The following is a 21,442-nucleotide window of genomic DNA, read 5'->3' as shown; positions in this document are numbered from 1 at the left end:
TTTTCACCTTTCGGGAAGCATAATACGGGGCTACTGTGAATTGCATTGTAAGTGAGTTGCACTAATTGGGGATGGGTGGGAGCTCACTGAATTCCCTTGATAACTATATCACATTAGCTAAGGCACTCTGTCTGCACATACACAGATCCTATAAGTGAATCATAAATATATGAATATAAATTCAACTAATAAATAAATAAATATTGTTCAGCACGAGAAAGGGGAAAAACATGAGCAGGTTCCATTTCTACCTGAACACCCCTTCAAGGAGACTGGCAAAAAATGTTCTCCTCCGGCTTCTTTGCTATGGCTGTGTTCTTCAGTACATAAGCTACAAAGCCACTTGTTGCAGTTAGTGCACAAACTGTGTGCAGGCCTTTTTTCTTTACAACCAGAGCAGTTCTGTAACAGATTCAGAGAGAAGAAAAATATAATTACACTGGGATGATTCCCATTAGCTGACTGTCACTGTCTCAATACAATGCAAATTTGGAAATTATTCTTTTTAAAGGTGGCATTTGCTGTTTAGTAGGTCAGCCATAGTTTGAAGCACATATAACTATGATGGCGCAGGTCACCTTGTTACTAGCATCTTACAGTATTATGCGGCCTCTGAAATGAATAATTAAAGCAAGATTTATATCACCATAGTGATAGTTGACTATGAGATAATATAACTCGTTAGAGAGAAAACAGTAGTAATGGACGAAGAGATTTCCATCTCTTAAACACTTTGTTAGAGAGAGAAAAAGTCAGAGGATGGTGAATTGACACAAAGAAGGTTTTAAATTGTGCAGACAATTCATTCTGCTAATATGTGGGTTGCAAACCTCTCTGAACATCAGACCAAAGAAAGTCCTTTCTCAGAAACTACCCAACTAAATTGAGAAATCGTAGAGATACCCAGTGACATGTTTCCAATAGAGAATGTAAAGTGTGAGCACATTGTTTAGTGGCAGAAGTAAATAATACAGATTCTTTGACATATCACATTTCCAAACTATTTAAAAGAAGTATGGGATTTCTGGCTCTCTTATTATGGCATCCTTCGTCATCAGTCCTACTAACTAGGGCTGCTGGGAGCTGTAGTTCAATAATATCCATTTTCCTTCCTTTGTTTTAATGGCAACCTTTCGTGCTCTGGACCACACACAGTACATTTGACAAGAGAGATGAGACCCGTGACCTGTGGTTCTTGATCTCTAATCTTGTTTAATTCACATATTCAGTGAATGGATAAGGAGTCTGAGAGTTGACTCCCACAACTGAATGATGCCTTGGTAAAAGAAGTTTACAATAAACCAGGAAATCTTTATATGTGTGAGACATATTTAAGCTATTTCATCATATCCTATATGTTTCTTTCCATCTCAAAATATATGGGAAGCAACCATATCATATCATTTCAATCTGAAACACTTGTACTATTTTTCTAAGTGTTTATCAGAATTCAAGCATAGCCACAATGCAAAATATAAATGTATCCAATCAAATATAATAGTAAATCACCTGTTGCAATTTTTTAAAAATGAAAGCAAATGAAAACTAGCAGATTCTCATGATCTTGTTCTCCCTATCTATGCTGTTAGAGTAATAAATCCTTGAGTGATATGTGTGGGGAGGAAACCCACAAACTATTCTTGGAAACACAATTTTCAAGTTGGCAGATCATAACTGGAATGTCTTCAAATTATCTTTTTCTAAAGTCCATGTTCCTTTTTTTCAGATTTCCCTCAATTCATTTTAGCAAATGAGTAATAATTCTTCAACAGAAGTACCCCCATACTAGCTGGAAAATTGCCGAAAGTCTCATTGCATCCTTTGGAGTTTGTTGATCCCACACTCCTGCACAAATATGGTTAACTATACGTCTAAATTTCAGCAAACAGTAGTACGGCTATGACAAAGAACACATATATAATTCTTCACCTCCAGATCATACTAATACTACCTAATAAAGTACTGCCTAATAAAGAAAACCAAATTTAGCATGTGACCAGTTATAACTCTTGAGCTAACAGCTGCCTTGAAACCCTGAGCTGCTGTTATCCATTATGGCCTCAGCATGGATATCTAAATCCTCCAGAACTGCCCTTTTGGGTGTCTTCAACAAAGCATCCAGTTCCCTGTTACCTAGGCTTCCTTTGTGTGATTACTTAGAAGAGGAAGTCCCCATGGGAATTTGCTTGAATTAGACTGACTGAAAGCTCAGGAAAGCTTTTCTCTACACTCTCAGCTTGAGCCAGACTGTTGCTGAAGTAACATCTCTCTTGGGGCTCTGAGATCCTGTTTGTGCTTTGCCAGCTCTGAGGTTTGTACTGTAAGTTTTATCAAAATTGAGACAATGGAGAGTAAGAATTATCATTTTGAAAAAAGCAAGGCTAGTCTACAAGAGACATTCCTTGCTATTCAATACTTTTATACATCATGCTTTTTCAAGTCATTAATAAGCTGGACATATTATTTTCCAAAGGTTTTCCCCCATAGACTTTTAGGATTCCTGAGGATGGCTGATCCTATTTCTTCCTTTGACTTGTTCATAAATCAGAGATAAGTGAGAATCACCAAAAGGACTACTTTTCATGTGGGAAAGGGGCTTGACAATTTGTGTCATATATAGACATCAAATATAATTTGTTCTGACTCTATATCCCTACACAAGTGTGACAATTCAGTTAATGGAAGTAAACACACACTGTAGTACTGGATGCAGCATAAAAACCTGAAAACTTTTAAATTATCTAGCTCTGAGAATAATGAAATCCCATCCTGCATAACACTGTGTGCGTGCAGACACACAAAATGTATTTTATTAAGGAATTCAACGTTGAACAGGACAAACCATTTCTTTTTAAGCACAACTGCTTCTTTTAAATTACAACTACTGATCAACAGCAATTTATGCCCAGAGTATCTCCTTTTCACTTCAACATTGCAACGAAACAACAACAACAAAAACAACAAAACAACAACTATAACTAAATATACTTACCCTTGCCATGTCTGGCTTTATTGTGACAACAATTCCTATAAAAGAAATCTTCTGTGATACTACATTCCTTGGTACAGTTATATAGAAGTTATGTACAAAACTGATGCTACCTACATAAAGAGAAGGAAAAAAAACATCAGCAGCATTCAGAAAATCACATTTGGACACATTTTGCATATTTGTCTTGAAATCTTAAATGATCATGTATATACCTAAGAATTTAGTATATACAAGGAATTAAGTACACAGAATAATGGTATATATACCTGGCTAGTATAGGCCCTGATTGCCTGCTGAATACATTACTCAATAGTAACTGCACTGATTAATAAAACTAAGCCAAGATTTTTAAACCCTGATTTGTTGAACAAATCATGGTAGCCTAGTTTGTACATGACACTAAGCCAGAATGATTACAATCACACACCACGCAAAACCAAAAAATATTGACCAATATTATGGACTGACATTAGGGATGAACATTTTGTGACATGACCCAACAGAAGATTAAATAGGATGGTTGGGGATATAATTTGTATGGTTCCTGATATCTCTTAGCACAATTAAGATGTACACAAATTTTGGAAGGCTACTGACAATTAATGTACATTATTATACTATATGAACTAATATTTTGGCTTTGTATAAGGCAATTTCCCACATAAGAACTGGCTGTGTTTTTCTAAAAAATTGCCTAGTTTCTTTAAGAAAATGCTCATTTCACATTGACAATTTTCAAAATCATAATCATAAAGCAAAAAATAAGAAAGATGTTACATATGTTACGTGTTACATATGTCATAATAATCTTAATCCTTTAATAATTAATTAATAATCAATAATTTGGCTACTTGCATCCTTTAAAATCTATGGCGTTTTTCGGCAAATCAGATTTCAGTTGTGCAAAAACAGATGTAGTAACGGCTTCTCCAAGAGTCTGCTGACTATCCAGAAACAGCTAGAATTGTCTATTTCCAGTGGTGGGATCCAGATATGTGAACAACTGGTTCTCTGTGTGGATGCCGCTTCCAGAAGTCCATTCTGGGTTCTGCCAAACTGGTGCGAACCAGCTGGATCCCAACACTGCTTATTTCCTTATTGCATTGAAATACTTATTATGCAAAAATGCTACTACATTAACAGCAAACAAGAGAGTATTCTGAGGAAATGGGGCTAGTGTTTATCCTTTCCAAGCTGCCAAAGTAATGAGACAAACCAGTTATTTTGTGTGCCCTTTATGGTTGTACTAAAATGTTTAAACTATAGATGTATGTAAAATACTTCCAATATGTTTCAGATGATCAGCTTTTACTTCCACTGTGCAATGTTAAAGCAGAATAGATGTGCAAATGAATTGTTATTCTTATTATTTCAAAATCTCAGCTTATTTTTTCCTGTTAATACTATATTGAATATGAAGATATCACTCTTCTATATCAAATGCTGAGGCTGAATAGGTTGGTTAATGATATCTCCAAAAGATTTTTCTGTTTCATTTGGAAATAGAATATTGTAAAAGTCGGTCTATCTCTTGTATGTTATTCTTATATTCTGAAAATCATTCATTTATAATATGAAAATACAAACTATTTTAATGTCCCCTGAATTTCAAATAGAAAAAAAACTTCAGGCCTATTTAAACATTACATTATGATAGATAGGTAAGTAGGTAGGTAGGTAGGTAGGTAGGTAGGTAGATAGATAGATAGATAGATAGATAGATAGATAGATAGATAGATAGATAGATAGATAGATAGAAGAAATAAGACAGAAATTGAGAGAGAGAGAGAGAGAGAGAGAGAAGATAGAACTTGAGAGAGAGAGAGAGGTCAAAATTATTAATTTTTAAAAATATAAGGTATGTGATAGTCATGAAGGAATCTATGCTATCTCTAAGACTTGACACTAACTTGATGGCACATAATCAATTTTTTTAAGTATACTTATGAGTAAGTATAGTTTCAGATATTAATATTATTTATCTTATTAAATGATCTGTAGAGCATTCAGTTAGTAACACATCTACTATTCTTATGATAAATTATATTTGTGTCAATGTGTCAATTAAAATGACTTTTATTCATGGGGTGGGGGTCTTTTATGCATATTCTTCTAAGTTATTGCATTTCTTGCTATTAAAGAAAATGACACCTGCACAATAATAGCAGAATTACATATGACATAAACTTGTTTTTAAATGTCTTTCTTTCAAGTATGCATTGCTACTATCTTATTTGTTCCATGCTCTTCTAGAGAAAGTTCAGGGAAACTCACATGGGAATATTTCTTTCACAACAACAAGAAAAATAGGTAAGTGATGAATGTAGGAAAGAAAGCTTTAGTTCACCTGAAATGTACTGTATGAATTAGCACAGAGGCAAACCTAATATTTCCTAATCAGGTATATTAAAGAAATGATAAGAGATATGTAAATTTTGCTCTTATATAGCATCTCATTTCTATCAAAAAATATGGAAGTAAATAAAGACAAAACAGTTAACTGACATGTATAACCCAAATTTCATCAAGGTACTAACATTTAAAATTAATAAATTTCCTAAGATAGTGGCATCCTATTTTTTTCAAAATGTATTTTCAATATTATGATGTTTTTCATAGTAGCATTACTTTAAAGATGTCCTCATCACCTAACAAATCTAAATAAGAAAACAAAGGAAATTTGAGGCCAGTTATGTTGTGTTGAGGGACGTGGTGGCTCAGTGACACTGAGCTTGTCGATCACAAGGTCGGCAATTTGGTGGGTCAAATCCCAAGTGCCGCGTAGCAGAGTAAGCACCTGTTACTCGTCCCAGCTTCTGCCAACCTAGCAGTTCGAAAGAACGTAAAAATGCAAGCAGAAAAATAGGGACCACTATGGTGGGAAGGTAACAGCGTTCTGTGCGCCTTTGGCGTCTAGTCATGCTGGCCACATGACCATGGAGACGTCCTTGGACAAGCGCTGGCTCTTTGGCTTTGAAACGGAGATGAGCACCGGCCCCTAGAGTTGGAAACGACTAGCACGCATGTGCAGGGGAACCTTTACCTTTACCATTATGTTGTGTTACTGACCTACTCACATAATATGTATGATATCATTTTTTCATATTATCTATTTATTCAATTTATATGATTCTTTCTAGTCATTGAGCATTTAAAACAAATTTTTCTGATGGCCTTGGAGCCTTATTTTTTTAATTTCATAACTGTTTCGTGTGATTAACCACAAATTTCACCAAGTTGTGAAATTGTAGCAGGAATATCTTATGGAAGATTCTGTGAAGTATACAAAGATGGCAATTAAAATAGCAAAGTGAAATTATTTTCTGACTTAATCAGTATTGTATTAATTGTTGTACTGATTACTATAGGTTTTATGTACAAGCCTATTGGCTTTTTCATTGCTTTTGATTTGTATTATTCTTATAGCATTCAGTGATGATTTAGAAATTTATTTAAAATAAAAATCAACAATTAAATCAATCTTTTTGTATTTAAATTTTTTAGTGCCAATCTAGAAGCCTGGGAGAAATTTCTTAAGAGTAAACTGATGGACATCTTCAATTATTGTTCTAAATCAAATTTCAGGATGGAAATAGAAATAAGTAATAATCTGCTAGATAAAACCCACCCACTCTTCTCTATCCCCAACCAGGGCTACCTCACACATTTCTCCAGTCAGGTTATACACTGGTCTTTTCCAGTGTGGTGTCTTTCAGACATGCAGGAACTATATAGCAGAGCCCACTTATCAGATCAAGATACACAGTTCTGCTTGTTACACTCCAGTTTTATTATTGGGTGGACATCCAGAATTTGTTCACTATGATAGGAAATAGCCAGGAGAATAAAGCTCCGATGGAAAAAACCCAGTGATTTGGCTAATTTATTTATATAGCTACCTATTTGCCAAGCAAAGGTAGAAGATTGGGGATACAACTACTATGACTCCTATTTTACAAAGGGGAATTATATTAAAGGTAAAGGTAAAGGTTCCCCCGCACATGCGTGCTAGTCGTTTCCGACTCTAGGGGCCGGTGCTCATCTCCGTTTCAAAGCCGAAGAGCCAGCGTTTGTCCGAGGACGTCTCCGTGGTCATGTGGCCGGCATGACTAGATGCCAAAGGCGCACGGAACGCTGTTACCTTCCCACGGTAGTGGTCCCTATTTTTCTACTTGCATTTTTACGTGCTTTCGAACTGCTAGGTGGGCAGAAGCTGGGACGAGTAACAGGCGCTCACTCTGTTACGCGGCACTCGGGATTCGACCCGCCAAACTGCCGACCTTCTGATCAACAAGCTCAGCGTACTACATTAAAGAGAAATCAGTCCATTAGCTGAAAGTATCCTATAAGTAATAGAGCAGACCAGCCTGGGTTGAAGAACTACAAGGAGGAAAGCAGCGGTTGTTCAGTTGCCCATCAGTTTTTAGCACTTGGGCAGCACACAGCACACACTTATAGTTCACTTAATCGGTACCTTTTCCATTATTCCATGTCCAACACCTTAATTGAGCATACTGGTTGTGTCGGACTTAGACTGGGAAAATCCAAATACAAGTCCCCACTCAACCACAGAGTGGCATAAAGTTCTCCCTTCTGTATTTTTGAACAAAAAATTCCCAGGCTGAGCATTCTTCCCCGTGTGAATCTGGGAAGACTGAGACAATGCAACACGTTTTGTTACACTGCACCTTTTTAACACATCTCTGTAATAGTTTGCCCTAGCCATGCTAGTTCAAAGGAGGATTTATGTCAAGCTGCTTCGTTCTCATACAAAATAACTTATCAACTGTATAAAGCAAAACATTCATTAGGTTAATGCAAGCATGATCATGCTGTGTATTATTAATGCATCTGTGCTCTTTTTAAAGAAATGTTTATGATAATAAATAAATAAATACATACATACATACATACATACATACATACATACATACATACCATGACTATTCATGGAGCTCACTTAGTGACTTTGGATCAGTCGCGTTCTCAAAGACCTACCCAACTGACAAGCTTGTTGTTATGAGGACATTGGGGGACGCTGTGTATGCTGGCTAACACTCTTAAGAGGAAAAGCAGGCTAGGAAAGCAATAAGTTTCTAAATTATAGTACTTTCTAAATGTGCATACTGTACTTAAGTTAGCATATGAAAATTTTGTGCATCTCTTTTGATGTCATATCTTTACTTCTTTTTGCTGATGCACTTCCATTAGGGGGATAATGCTAAGATGGAGAGGAAAAATCCTAGCAAATTCAGTACTTCCTTCCCCCTCTACTACTCGACTCAAAACAACTTATTTCTGGTAACTTCTTTCATTAAATAAAATAGATGTTATAAAACTATAAAGTCAATGTACAATGTGTAACTAAACTATTATTATACATTCAAGCAGGCACAGTATCTGAAAATGACAATAACTAGGAAAATTTGCTAGACTTTATTGGAGAAAAGACCTAGCAGATATTTTGTTATTTTGCACAATTTCTATCAGTTGTTCCAATGTTTGCTTCCTTTTTAAAACCACTTTCTTTTGTAAACTATTTAAGCTTCCTTTTTAAACTAAAATAATTTAAGCAAGATGATTTTTCTTGACAGCTGGCAGCTCTATAGTATGATTCATTGCTGCCGACAGCTGGAGTTGTGATGCAGAATAGAAATGCATAATGCCCTTGTGGGGACGTGTATTTTAATAGGACAAATTAAAAAGCAGTCTGTGGAAATATGCTCTAATTTACACTCATCTCTGCCTAACGACTGTATTTGAAATGGTGTCCCTGGAATTGCTATGTGTTAAAATTAGGTTAGGGTGTATTTCACCAATGGGTAGGTCTTTGAAAGCTTGAATGAATGTGATACAGGGGAAAAAGCCCTCATCCAAAAACATATGTGACAGGTTCGGTACAAAGATAGTTTAAACAAGTAAACATTTGAATTAGCCTATTGGTCCAAATCAACAAACCTTCTGGACAAGGGACAAGGTGATTATGACCTTCAGGCCTTTTAGTTAAGAGAAGAAGCAATGGCTACAGCAGCAGCAGCAATCCAAATATAACTGCTAATATAGCAGACGTAACACAGCAAAGCCAAGATATATGCAGTTACTGCATTAAGCAGCTTTCACACACATACCTACACACAAGTACATGCACACTCTCCCAACTTTTGCCTCTTGATCAACTACCTAAATATTATCTCATCTAGATTTTGATTTGTACATTGCTGTCTTTATCCCACAGAGAGAACAACTGCCCTTCAGTTATTCAAAGTCAGAGCATCGGCGACTTGCATTACTTGGTAATTTTAAACCTGAGCACCGAAGAGATGCACCAATCTCCTCACCCTCCACGTGCCTGGTGGCCTTTACCTTTGAAATCTACATAATATTTAATCATCAATACCTTTCCTTTTGGAATTGGCTACTCAAAGTTGATCAGCATACCATGAAGCATGTTGGAAAAATAACCAGGCAATAAAACGTAACTGACCAGAGAGCTCTTCTGCTCAGAAACGTTAAGTGCTTATCCCAAGCTCTGCACAATTTTATTTCTTCAGGAAAAAAAAAATACTTCTCGTGTTTGCTTACCTGTTCTCTTTCTAAAGCAGCCACTTAGGAGTCTCTTGACTGAGGAAATGGGTTGTTACTAAGCAGACAAGCACGCACGGCGTAATCCTTGGAAACAGCTTTTACTGTTCAGCAGTAACTCTCTTGCCGCTGAGAGGAAAGGGTTAGTTAGACCTTCCTATGCAGCCTCTGAGGGTTCACTCTTTTCTTTCTTTTTCTCTCTGTTAATGCCCACTTCAAAAACTAAGCGACGTAGAAGGGTGCACGGATCGCTAAACAGGTTTTGTTTTTCTTATCTTACATTTAGGCCTCCTCTGAATTATTTTTCCAGTTTGCTGGAAAAAAATACAATTCCACAGTCAGATAAGAAGTACCGCAAGCTCTCTTTTTCAAGTAGATTTCCCCCCCCCGAAAGAAAATCTCTCAACATATTTTACAATAAATGCTCACAAAGGGAGAGTATAATGCGACAACCCAAATTACAAATACCCGTTTAGTCAGGTATTTCATTCATCAAAGTGGCTGGATTTTATACCCAATACCGCATCTCTTTCCAGCACCTGTATCTTGGAGAGATTTCTTTTAAATATACCATTATTATACCTCTGTTGGTAGAGGAAGAGTATTCAGCTTTGCCCTAGAGATTTACTGTTTGTACGTATGAAGAATGATGCAATCAGCGAATCTAAATAGCAATCCAAGATGAAATTAGACAACTCAAACCACAATATTTAAAAAGCAATAGAGCAAATTCGGTTTTTGTATTGTTACATGGTCCAAATTAGCACATCTTGCTTCTTACAAAAATCTGCCTTTAGTCCTTAAAATATTTTGATTTCTCTATTAACAATTAATGTTACTTAATGCTTTTCATAGGGCTATGAATATGGACTCATAAAAAATACCAATTTTTTTCAACATTTATCAAGTACTAACTTGTTGGCTTGAATCCATAGCTATCTATTTATGGCATGACAATGCTATAAAAATAATCACAATGTCACAGTTAATTCAGAATGAACTAACAAAAATCCTTAGACTATTAAGTTGTATAATGCTTATTTTGGAGTTTCCACATCTGCAGAATGCAGAAGTAAATCAGTTAATGAAAATAATCTTTAATGTCAACCTGTGCCATATTTGGATAAACAAGGGAATGACAAAAATAACTAGAAAAGGCTAAAATGTTTCCATACCAAACCTATAATTTACCATAAACTTCATAGTGATTTATTTTAACTATGAAAAATGAGTCAGGCATTGGTCCATATAGTCATTAGAGGTCAGGACTACTTTGATGATGCATCTAACATTATAAAAACAATACATCATTTTTCTAATTGACAAATAGAATAACATGTAACAGTATAAAACCCCAAAACCAAATTTGCCTTGAAAAATAAAGTTTTAAAAAATAAACATTCCCTTACTTTATCTCATCTGTGGGTATTTGTAAGAAGGAAATAGGTGCATGATGCAATTTATGTAATTCACATTGTTTGCATGATGATGCCTATGATACAATGAATTCATTACCTCTCACACTGTTGTCTAGCAGGGAAGGGTGGGCTTGCAATACTATCTGGATTACTGCAATGCACTCTACATGGAGCTGCCCTTGAAGAGCATTCAGAACTTCAAATGGTGCAGAATGCAGCTGTACAGGTAATAAACGATGTTGGGTACTCAACCCATATAACACCACTACTTCATGCGCTGGCTGCCAGTGTGCTTCTGGGTACAATTCAAGGTGCTGGTTGCCACCTTTAAAACCCGTCATGGCTTGAGACCAGGTTACCCGAGAGACTATCTTTTTCCAGTTCTTTCTACCTTGTCATGCTCAAGCTTCCATCGGCAGGGGAACACCAGCTGCCATGACAGAAGAGATGTGCCTTTTCTGTCTCTGGAGATCAGGATGGCCCCACCCCTGCTGGCCTTTTGTAAGGCCCTAAATACTTGGTTAAGTGCCTGGACCTGGGCCCCAAGTGTGTGAAGAGCCCAACCTCCTGCTTGTTTTAACAACCACGGTTTGTAATATTCTCCTCAGCTGCTGCATAGATTTTAAATTTTGTATGATGATGGCAATTTGTTTTTAATTTATTTTATGATTGTTCACTACCCAGAGATACTTGCCATACAAGAGTCACCTGCCATACAAAATAAATAAATGCATAAATAGTCTCTAAAAGAGAATTTTTAAAATTGAAGGAAATGTAATTGCTTAAATGTTGCTTTATATTCCCAAATATGAATACAAGACTGATTCACTGGGATTTATTCCCCAGTGAAATCATATGGGATTGTATTATAAAATGATTTACAGGTATAATTATCCTCTCCACTATTGTTTCAGAGAGTAAGCTGCACTGATGTTAAAGAGCATTATTTCTAAGTAAATATTCTATCTATCTGTCTGTCTGTCTGTCTGTCTATCTGTCTATCTATCTATCTAATTTATATGCTACTATCTCACAATTCAAGGCAACTCTGGGGTGCTTACAATGCAATGTAAACATGCACCCAGGTTGGACAATCTTAGCTTGTACATATGCCGTCAGAGTCAGAGAAGATGTTTTACTGACACATCCAACTTCAGATGTACACCACTATTCTTATTTATAGTCATAAAACATAGAACTGAATAGTATTTCAACAAATTCATATTATGGGGCAATCAACCCTACACTAATACCAGTACTAACAGCTCCAAAATGATATAAATGATGGAACCAGATTGTTAATTTACACAGTACCTTCATGGCAGCTTTAATGTGAGAAACACAACACCAAGGAAACAGCTCATTTGAAAGGAATTATGATTGGTAGGATTCCCCTGGGTTCTTGATTATCTTCTGGATGAAGAATCTAAGAAACAGCCTGTTACAACCCTTAACAGAACTGGTCTCCTGTTTTCCACAGTGGCCAATCAAATGCCTTGCCAATGGAAAGCCTAAAGCGGTATATAAAGGCAATAGCTCACTTTCCCTATTACTGTCCCCGAGCATGGGGCAGCAGATCATGCCTTTTACATCTGAGAAACTACGCCTAGCAAGACTTGCAGACTTCAACAGATCTTCTGTAAAAGAGTAAAATTACGCAATACATAATGCCACAAAATATTAAATCCAAATTTTTTCAGAGCTTCTATATTTTCCACTATCACCTTTCCCAATTTTATTATTGTGCAGCAAAGCTTAAAAATAATATCCAGTTTCTATTCATTTATATTATGTTTGCTTACGTGCTTTACTGTCACAAAATGGTGATACTATTTTACGCTTTTTCTAAGGCAGGGTAAACTAATCATATATTAATGCTTAAATATTTGAGAATACGAGAGGAAGTTCGGCGTAGTGATTTAGAGCAGCAAGCTAGGAGACTAAGTTCTAGTCCTGCCTTAGGCATATAGCCAGCAGCTGACCTTGAGCTAGTCAGTTTCTCTCATCCTAGGAAGCAAGCAATGGCAAATCACTTTTGAAAAACCTTGCCAAAAAACTGCAGAGACTTGTCCAGGCAGTTTGTGAGAATTGGACACAAGTGAATGGAAAGAAAAAAAATGACAATATACTCTATCTGCGCAAATTGTTTTGTGACCTATGCTATAGCAGATTAAACTGAAGATGAACTATTTCAGATGAAGTTGTTAGCTCTCAGCATTTTTCTGTCTTTTTTAAAATACCGTAGTACATAATATATTTTTCAGTTATGATAGACTGACTGCAATGGCCTCATTCTAGGAAACAGTGAGGAAAAAGCTGTATTCTAGAATCAAGACATTTATCTGGGCAATCTATTATTTTAACTTTTATGAAGTATGACCAGGGTCACACACTGATCTATGCCAGGCACAAATAAGTCACATTACAGTCACACAGGAATACAGTATTTAACTTCCACCAGCTGAGGATTGTATCTGATTTTGCACAGCATGTTGAGACCATCTGGGTGTGGTTGTGACCCTTGGGAAGGAGATCCAGATGTTTTTAAGCCCATAGAATACTTAATCATATAGCCTCTTAATCCATTCCCATGAATCAAAAGGGGAGGGTGTGTGTGTGATTATTATGGTCCTTTGCTCAAGAGCAAAGAGAGACATAAAAAATATATGGTCCCCAAGTTGCATTTTCTGCATCCGTGGCTTAGTATGTCATGTAAATCCAGTCAAATGTGCAATAATTCAGCAGATCATCATTAAGCCTTTTTAGGCTTAGCACAATGCCTCAAGTCTCTCACAGAAAACAAAACGAATGGACCCAGATTGTCCTGAAAAGTATCCTTCCAAAACATAAGCCAATGTGAACGGTCCAATCAAATTATATGTATTACCTGGGTTTGAATTTTTACTGAGAAACTCAACACTACCTATTCATACATGATACGGAGATACTGGAGTTTAACTTACTTCAGTCTGACTGATTCAACCTCTCCAATGCCTAACTATTTCACCTTCTGGCTAATCTTACTTCTTCTAAGCAAATGTTAAGATAATAAATCTCCAAGAGCTTTACCTAAATGCTTAGAACTCTTGGTATTATTCACATGTTCTCAGAGGCCCAATTAATGGGACCTAGCAGCACAGTTTTAAAGACAAAATAGGTATTGTATTGTCTTTTTATTTACCTGGCCAACTCAGTTGTTCAATTTGCCTTCTGAGTGGGGAGCAAAAGAAGGACAAAGTGGGCCTCATCCTGCCCAGCAAACTTTTACCCTTATGCAAACTGCTTGCAACATTTTATTTTCCTGCCCATCCTTCTTGGCGTGATTAATAAAGCGATGCTTTCATCTACACCTCAGGGTGAATGTTTAATTAAAACTAGGGGACATTCATTTTCAGACAGGAGAATGTGTAACAAGTTGCATCACTTGCCTTTGGAGAGATTTCAACAAAGCAATTTCACTTGCAATCCCTATAATCTAGCACCAATAATATGAAGTTGGTCAAAATAGCATACATAATTATAATTTGCTTTTTCAAAAATCTGCAATAAAAATGCTGCATCAATTTTACCACTTCCTGTTTTAGTGAGATCTAACCGCTAAAATTTGGCTAGTCAGACATTCCCACTTCCAGTACTAGTATACAAAATCATTCCTGATTCAAAGATAGCAAGCTTGGACAACAATAAAACAAAGCTTGTAAGCCGCCCTGAGTCTTCAGAGAAGGGCGGGATATAAATGAAATTAAAATAAATAAATAAAATAAATAAATTCATGGACTGAAAGGAATTTACTGCTGGAACCAATAGCAGTGGTCTTTTTGTCTACTTTAAAAATTAATATTCATCTGGGTGATTGTTAGTGTTCCTTTGTGCCTTTTTGATATTTATAATTTGCACTTAACTGGGGGCTTTTTTGGTAATTTTCTTTAAGAATGCATGAACAAATCTAGTTTTTGAATGTCTGTTTAAAGCAAATTTTTAAAGCTTCATCACTTCAGGAAACTTCCTCCTCACATTTTCATTCTACCATTACAAACCTCTCATTCCAAGACAACCTGGATAAAAAGGTTTCACAACACACACACACACCGCTAGGAATGCCTCAGAACATTTGAATCCTTCTGGGAAGAATCAAAGAGCTATATGAGGCAATCCACCTTATTTAGAAAATTGACGTTACCTAGCTTTTAACAGCTCTAGGGGGCTTAGAAAAATACAACCAAAAAACAAGACTATATACCCAACTCCTTGCGATTTCCTTGGTTAGTAACCATTTGCAAATACAACGGTAATAAATAATTATTAAAAAATCATTTTCCAACCAATGCATGCATTTACAACCGAATTTCAACAACACGCACTAATATAAGAATAACTCCTTTACAGCGGCACAAGAGAATTTTAACTAAGTGAGACAGCAGCAACCAGTGATATTCAAAGTCCCTTTCTATTCTCCTCCCTCCCTGTATATTAAGGAATATTTTGTTTAATAACCTGGTCTTTGGAATGGAACTTGGCCACTAAATGAGGAGTTGTGCTTTTTTAAAAAAAAGAATATAAAGTCCTAACACTAAAATAATTGTATGATATTGAAACACTTTAAAAAGAGAATACTGGCAATAATGTAGTTAATAAAATAGGAGGAATGACATTGTTTGTAATGGTTAATTCTTATTCTCATGAACCATACATTGTTATTGGCTTGAAGCAAAATTTCTAGCTACAAATTTCAAACTCAACCTTATCCCTTAACTGTTTAGTGGGAAACCAAAGTGACATCAGGCAATCATTCTCTTTAACCCCAATCTACCTTACATGGTTGTTGTGGAAAGGAAGCATTATGTTTGCTGCCTTGAGGTCTTCCCTGTAACAGTAATGGTATGTGGCAATGACTTGGGGGACAGGTGGAAGAACCACAGACTAGACATCAGTCAGAGAAGTGGCAGATGAGCCTGTAGAAGGAATGTGGGTGTGATAAAACATCTCAGGGGAAAAAAACCTTCCCTAGTTTCCTGAAGTGTAAAGGTGACAGAAAGAGGAGATATACTTTCAGACTTGCAAAATTTTGTTAATGGAACCTTACAATAAAGGTAGAGCTAGCACTTCTGGGTGTGCTTGTCTGGACTATCTTACAAGGCTGACAGGAACTCCTTAAAGCAGCTGCCATGCAACCCTGCAAAAAGGCATGGTTATTATATTACCGAATGGCAGAGAAGAGTTTAATTCATGCCACTATTTGCATTCCAAGAACTCTTTTGGGAATCAAATCCAAGCAGTGCTTCAGAGCCCGACTACTAACTCATACTTACTTTATAACCAATTTTATAATTCTTAGATTTCAGTAAAACATTCGACAAAGTATACCACAATCTACTGCTTGGTAAGCTAGAAAAAGGTGGAATAGACAACATCATCACCAGATGGATTTGTACCTAGCTGACAAACCGTACTCAACGAGTAGTCCTCAATGGTGCCATATCCACATGGAGAGAAGTAAGCAGTGGGGTACCATAAGGTTCCATCTTAGGCCCAGTACTCTTCAATATCTTCATCAATGACTTAAATGAGGGAATAGAAGGGGAACTCATCAAATTTGCAGATGACACCAAACTGGCAGGAATAGCCAATGCTGCAGAAGACAAGCTCAGGAATCAAAAAGATCTTGACAAACTGGAGCAATGAATTTTAATGTGGAGAAAAGCAAAGTTTAACATTTAGGCAGGAAAAATCAAAGATATAAGTACAGATTATGTGAGACCTGGTTCAAAAACAGTAACTGTGAGAGGGACCTTGGAGTCCTAGTGGATGATCACTTGACTATGAGCCAGCAATGTGCAGCAGCAGCCAAAAAAGCTAATACAATACTGGGTTCCATAAACAGAGGTACAGAATCAAGATCACGCGAGGTATTAGTTACCACTTTATAAAACCCTAGTGAGACCACACCTGGAATACTGCAACCAATTTTGGTCAGCATACTACAAAAAAGATGTTGAGAGTTTGGAAAAAGTTCAGAGAACAGCAATTAAGATGATCCAAGGCCTGGAGACTAAAACATATGAAGAACGGCTGCAGGACTTGGGTTTGGCTAGTCTAAAGAAAAGAAGAAACATGGGTGACATGATAGCAGTATCCCAGTATTTGAGGAGCTGCCACAAAGAAGAGGTGGTCAAATTATTCTCCAAAGCACCAGAGGGCAGGACAAGAAACAATGGTTGGAAACTGACCAAAGAGAGAAGCAACCTGGAACTAAGGAGAAAGTTTCTAACCGTGAGGACAGTTAACCAGTGGAACAGCTTGCCCTCGGAAATCATGGGCGCTCCATCACTGGAGGTTTTTAAGAAGAGAGTGGACAGTCACTTGACTGAGATGGTATAGCTTTTCCTGCTTGAGCGGGGGGCTGGACTAGAAGACCTCTAAGATCCCTTCCAGCTCTATTCTATTCTATTCTATTCTATTCTATTCTATTCTATTCTATTCTATTCTATTCTATTCTATTCTATTCTATTCTATTCTATTCTATTCCACAATCATTTTCAGGCAATGTGTTTTCTCTTTTACCCAAATTAAAAATCTCACACTTGTCTTACATTTCACATTGCTATTTTCAGCACTTTTCTTTAACTAGATGGGTTCAGAGGACATGACATTTTTCTCAAAATGAAAAATTCATAATGCTGTCTGACTTCCATCCCTGTCATACCTGCATAAGATGTCACAATGCAATAAAACAAAGGAATTTATATTGCAACAGTGCAACACTTTAATCTTCTGCTCCTCTTTGAATTGCTTCCCCCTAAGACCTATCAAGATCTCACTCAAAATACATTCCTGCACTTTCTTCCTCTTTCTTTCTTTCTTTCTTTCTTTCTTTCTTTCTTTCTTTCTTTCTTTCTTTCTTTCTTTCTTTCCTCACTAAGTCACTGATCACTAAGTTTTTGAGTATTCTTCATCTATAGGGTAAATGGGCTTCCTAGTCTATGAACACTTCAGTTAGATTACTATAGAACGTGGCAAATACAACGATCATCCCCATCCTTACCCTTGTTGCAACAGTGCAATCAATTCTGACAAATAAAATGGTAAATACATATTAGACCAACCATATGCAATAATTTATCATTTAACTGTGAATGCGAAAAGTGTAGCTGATGCTCCATTATCATCTCTTTCATTGCTTTGCATTGATTTTCACTATTTCCTGTAATCTCATTTAAATAAAATCCTTACATGTTTTCTTTCCTCTCCATGCTGCTAACATATTAATTAGAGTTTTGCACCTGGTGCCTTGCATGGGCCTATGAGAATATAACTGTTGATTGATTCTTCTCTCTCCTTTCTCCTCACCTCATTTGCTTTTTAAAAAATATATTTTGATTTATAACAGAAGAAAATAAGGAAATAGAATTATTAAAGGATTCTGTCTCCCCTTTTCTACTTTGTTCAGCATTCTGATTTTTGATGGGTTAATAAATTTGTAATTACTAATTTTCTAATCAAACATTTTAAAATATTATTTCTGTTAATCAGCTTTCTTATCAGTTTCAAAAAAGAAAAAGACAACAAGCAAACCCCAAATAGATCTAATGTGAATATGCGCAGCATATTTATACTCACATTTGCAGCCTGGCACTTGATTTTGGCCACAACAGTTCACAGCTCACAGCTCACAGCCGTGAATTGTAGTAGCTGTTCTTTAATTTAAAAAGCAGCCTAGGGATTCAGTGTTCAGAGATACTACAGGGAAAAGCAATCCCAAACACACACATAATGATATAGTACAGTGTGAACTCAATACAAGACGAATTATGGTGTTATCCTGTTTTCAAATGACAGTCACTCAGTTCAGGCTAAGTTTACTATTAGATTCCTTTTGCTGGCAAAACAAAAAACACACCAAAATAGCATATGTGCATGACTTAATGTTACTTTTCTGTGGTTTTATACAATACTGATGTAATTGTTAAGACTTGTTGTGTATTTATTTATTTATTTATTTATTTGTTTTTATAAACCGCCCATATAAAAATGAATAAAGTTGAAGATTTGGTACATAAATATCAAGCAGTTAACTTTGGTTTAACAAAATTCCACAAAACAGAAAATAAAGTATTTTCATTGGATTCAATGAAAAGTCCAAGATTCTCTTCTTCCATCCTAACCTGACGTGCTACACCAGAGACAGGAATTTAACTCAGTATCAATTCACAAGTATGAATAACTTCCAAAATATAATGCAACAAATTTTTCAAGATGTACATTTTAGGTCTACAACTGCCTCTTTGTGATACTACACAATTAAGAAACCTCAAATGAAAATACCAAAAAACAGAATAAAGAATGGAAACACATTTATTATTTCATAAATTCACAGAATCACACAAACACTTGATAATGAACCCTAATTCTAACATGGAAATTCAGAATTTGGCTTCTAGATTATGGCGTGTACTAGGTATTTTGACCTACAAATGATATCAGAGATTGGAAGAAATTGTTGTAGAGTAAGTTCTATTAAGATATACTATATGATAGCAGCTCCAAGGCCCTTCTAAAGTACATTCATCCATTCATTCAGTTTGACAATCTGGAAAATGGGGGGGGGGAGGAAAATCCTTTTATGGGCAATCCTCAACTAACAACCGTAATGATCCATTACGATCATCAGTCACGAGAGTTATAGAGTGGGTCACCATGTGACCAGACTCATTTTTGCAACCTTTTTTTGAAGCAGTTGTAAAGTGACTGCCATGGTTGTAAAGCAAATGCTGCAGTTATAAATTGAACCAATTGTTCACTGTGGGTCATTTTTGGCAAGAGTAAATACCAGGCTAAGGCAAAAAAAATGTAAAACATGGTCAGCATGCTGTAAACAGCCATAAAGGCAGGACAGTAGCTTGAGCCCCTGACATACAATCACATGACCATGGAGAGGGGTGGCTTCAGAACCAGGTTATAAATACCTTTGTGGGCCACTGTTATAGCTTCAGCTGATCGATCAGCCACAAGTCAAGGACTATCTGTGCACATATTTACTTAATAATGGATGCATTTATTAAAATATCTTATCAGGCAGCCAGTAAGGAAACATAAATAATCAGCATGCTATATTATTCTTGAAAGAATCCCTGTGTAATGTGGATAAATTCATGCCATACTGGAAAGCAAACCAATAGGATCACACAACATGTGTGCTTTTAGGCAAAGTTCTTATTGCGGTCTCTAATTCAAATAACTACAGAGGAACATGACAGAATATATAGTACAAAATCTAGTGCAAAAAGTACCACTCTACAAACACATTTTACTACATTAATGATTCTTTTTAATGTTACACTGTAGAAATAAAGTTATGCTGTAAAGTACTTACAAATATTTCTGGTTAATCAATTGAAATCTACAAACGTCTATGGAGATGCTTAGTCACCCAGGTCATGGTTGTCCCAAAGGTGCTTTTTCAAGAGGCAACTGGACTTCCTTGTTTTTCTTTGAAGATGTTTCACTTCTCATCCAAGGAGCTTCTTCATCTCTGACGGGATGGCGGGGAATGGAAGGATTTATATTCCTTGCAGACAGCATTTGCATTTTTTAGAGAGTCCTTGAGGCCACTTGAAGGTTTGCCTGTGTCCTTAGGGTCACCTGAGTAGTGCAACAGGTGTGGAGTCTTCTTGGAACTGCTGAAAGGAGTGTGTTGTGGAGGTGTGTTTTCTGCAGGATGTTTTCTGCAAACCTACATTGTTATATTTAATCATTGTGTCGATTAAAAGTAATTATTTATTTTATTTATTTTATTTATTTATTTTTTATTTATTTATTTATTTATTTATTTGATTTGTATACCGCCCTTCTCCCTAAGGACTCAGGGCGGTGAACAGTGACATAAATAATAGAATGTACAAATATAGATATTGAAAATAAATTAAACCCTAATTTAGCCCAAATGTAGAAGATAGTTACTTTAAGATAATAATTACAAAAGAACCCATCAGACCAGACCGGATTGCTTAAACAGATGTGTTTTTAGGTCGCGTCGGAAGGAGCGAAGGTCGGGAGCCATCCGGAGCTCAACCGGTAAACGGTTCCATAGGTCAGGCGCGCCCACAGAGAACGCCCTCCCCCTGGGAGCCACCAGACAGCATTCTCTGATAATAACAATACTGCTTCTTGGAGAAAGACAAGCTTCCAGAAACTGACGCATATTCGAGTTACTTCAAATAAACCTGAAAGGTTTTTTTTAAAAAAAAAAATACCTTAATTTGCTGTGTCATTAAAAATTACAGCTACAATCATATGCACCTACCTGAACATAAGTACCAGTAGCGTTACTCAGGCTTATTCCTAAGTAGATACATATAGGTTTGTATCGTAGTGTAGGCATCATACGGAAGAAGTACAATAGAATGACAGAACATTTTAGGTACCAGTGTACCACCATTAACATCAAGCTCAG

General features: G+C 36.3%; 1 protein-coding gene across 2 annotated transcripts in view; it reads right to left on the bottom strand.

The window, feature by feature from the left end:
• TRIM66 (tripartite motif containing 66) overlaps window positions 1–20,996 on the bottom strand; it is a 64,225-nt gene extending 43,229 nt beyond the window's left edge. The window contains exons 1-4 of one of the 2 annotated variants that reach the window (XM_083349590.1): window positions 18,610–18,705; window positions 9,575–9,888; window positions 2,993–3,102; window positions 252–402 (exon numbers count right to left, since the gene is read on the bottom strand). In XM_083349590.1, the coding sequence (XP_083205716.1) occupies window positions 252–402; window positions 2,993–3,001 (160 nt within the window). In that variant the 5' untranslated portion in view covers window positions 3,002–3,102; window positions 9,575–9,888; window positions 18,610–18,705. Of the gene's footprint in view, window positions 1–251; window positions 403–2,992; window positions 3,103–9,574; window positions 9,889–18,609; window positions 18,706–20,362 lie in introns of those variants that run through there. The other variant, XM_083349591.1, reaches the window with a different exon arrangement.
• Between the last annotated feature and the right edge of the window lie 446 nt (window positions 20,997–21,442).

The sequence above is a fragment of the Vipera ursinii genome, assembly GCF_947247035.1.
Source record: "Vipera ursinii genome assembly, chromosome: 1".
Classification (NCBI taxonomy): domain Eukaryota; kingdom Metazoa; phylum Chordata; class Lepidosauria; order Squamata; family Viperidae; genus Vipera; species Vipera ursinii.
This window is presented reverse-complemented; position numbering and strand designations above follow the sequence as displayed.